The sequence below is a fragment of the Coffea eugenioides genome, chromosome 1 (genome assembly GCF_003713205.1).
Source record: "Coffea eugenioides isolate CCC68of chromosome 1, Ceug_1.0, whole genome shotgun sequence".
Classification (NCBI taxonomy): Eukaryota; Viridiplantae; Streptophyta; class Magnoliopsida; order Gentianales; family Rubiaceae; genus Coffea; species Coffea eugenioides.
Genome location: NC_040035.1, coordinates 33,425,383 through 33,426,972, shown reverse-complemented (window position 1 = coordinate 33,426,972; position 1,590 = coordinate 33,425,383). Strand labels below are relative to the sequence as shown.

At 36.2% G+C, this 1,590-nt stretch overlaps 1 protein-coding gene across 1 annotated transcript; it reads left to right on the top strand.

The window, feature by feature from the left end:
* Positions 1 to 853: 853 nt before the first annotated feature.
* On the top strand, positions 854 to 1,297 carry LOC113770770 (protein FAR1-RELATED SEQUENCE 7-like). Its single transcript, XM_027315352.1, has one exon. It carries the CDS (start codon positions 854 to 856, stop codon positions 1,295 to 1,297), a length of 444 nt encoding a protein of 147 aa, XP_027171153.1.
* The last annotated feature ends 293 nt before the right edge of the window (positions 1,298 to 1,590 follow it).

Sequence of the window (1,590 nt, the reverse complement as noted above, 5' to 3'; positions counted from 1 at the left end):
TGCAGTGAGAGTGTTGTATGCATTTTGAAGCTGGGTATGAGAGTGTTGTATCCTTTTTGAATGTGTGCAAGGCAGGCGGCAAGGTAGAAGCGAAATTCATCATCTCATGAAGCCAGATTTTGTCGTGCAACTTAATAGCAGAAGCAACTGCGCTCTCCGAATTCGGTGAAACATAAAGCATATGGTTAAGACCAAGGTAACGTGACTGAATATAGTGTGTTAAATGAGTAATATGTAGTTGGTCCATGCTCATCACACAATCTTAGTTTGCCCCTCTCCTGACCATGTAATGTGTATAAAATGGAGGCGTAGGGTTGATTGAGGTGAAGTAGAGGAAAAGACATATATTTGAATAATAAAAGGATGTACCTGGTGTTGTAAGTTAACTACATGATGAAAGAAATATATTACAATGAGTAGAAAATACTTGTTTGGTCCTCAAAATGTAGAAATAATAGAAAATGCGCAGTTAGCTTAGGCGGTTGTCATTAATGAATGACATAAGGTCTAGTGAACTAAAGAATTTAGAACCTAAATATAATCAGCAGAGTGGATGTACATACAGTTAAAATAGACTTACATCGTGTGACCAATACATTACAATCCGTATAACTTAGTGTACATGGAGTTCTATTAGTACATAGATAATGCCGTTGTCTTAGAGTAAAAGTAAGGTGATGTGATTCATTAATCGTATTGATAAGCATAATAATAGGATTTGGTATATGAGTAATATGTAATTCATGACACATTCTGAATGGTAATATACATTCATCTTGTCGTTTATGTATATACAATTCATGAAATGTTACAAATTATGGTGTTTGATGCATAATTGATAGAACCAGAAGTAATGCATTGCAGCAAATTGACAGAAGATAAGATCCCCGAGTTAGGAATGGAGTTCAACAGTAAAGAGGATGCGTACAAGTTTTACAAAAAATATGCCTTTAAAATGAGTTTTAGTGTACGCAAAGACTATCTGAATAAAGACAAAGATGACGTGATCACGTCTAGGAGATATAGTTGCTGCAAGAAAGGTGTGAAGCGTAAATACGAAGGTGATGCGATGCCAAAGAGGACACGAGCGCCGACGAAAACGGGGTGTGGAGCTAAAATGATTATCGTGTTGCTTAGAGGGACAATGAAGTACCGTGTGCATGACCTTGTCTTAGAACATAACCATGAGTTGCACATTGCTCAATGTTCGCACATGATGCCATCACAAAGAAAAGTGAATGAGGTTCAACGATTCCAACCTGAAATAAGCAAGGATACTGGATTTTCATTGAAATAGAGCCATGAGCTTATGGAAAATGAGACAGATTTTGGATGAGTAATGTGGGATATACACGGGATGGTAAATATTTATGCTACAACAATGTTATCGTTATACAGTTAACTAATCCATAAATACCATTCACTATAAAATAACATTATTGTCGTGTCAATAATACAGGTTTCAGAATCGGAGCCGACATCGGTTTCATTTTATGAACACATATTTATGGGATGCCGTTCATCAACTGACTCAGTTTCGGTTAGTATAAAATGGGCATGACTTTAACTTTTATTTGGATGTTTGTTACA

Bases quoted from the DNA above. Each gene is read 5' to 3' on its own strand.
- LOC113770770 (XM_027315352.1), top strand. From the start codon at position 854: ATGCATTGCAGCAAATTGACAGAAGATAAGATCCCCGAGTTAGGAATG.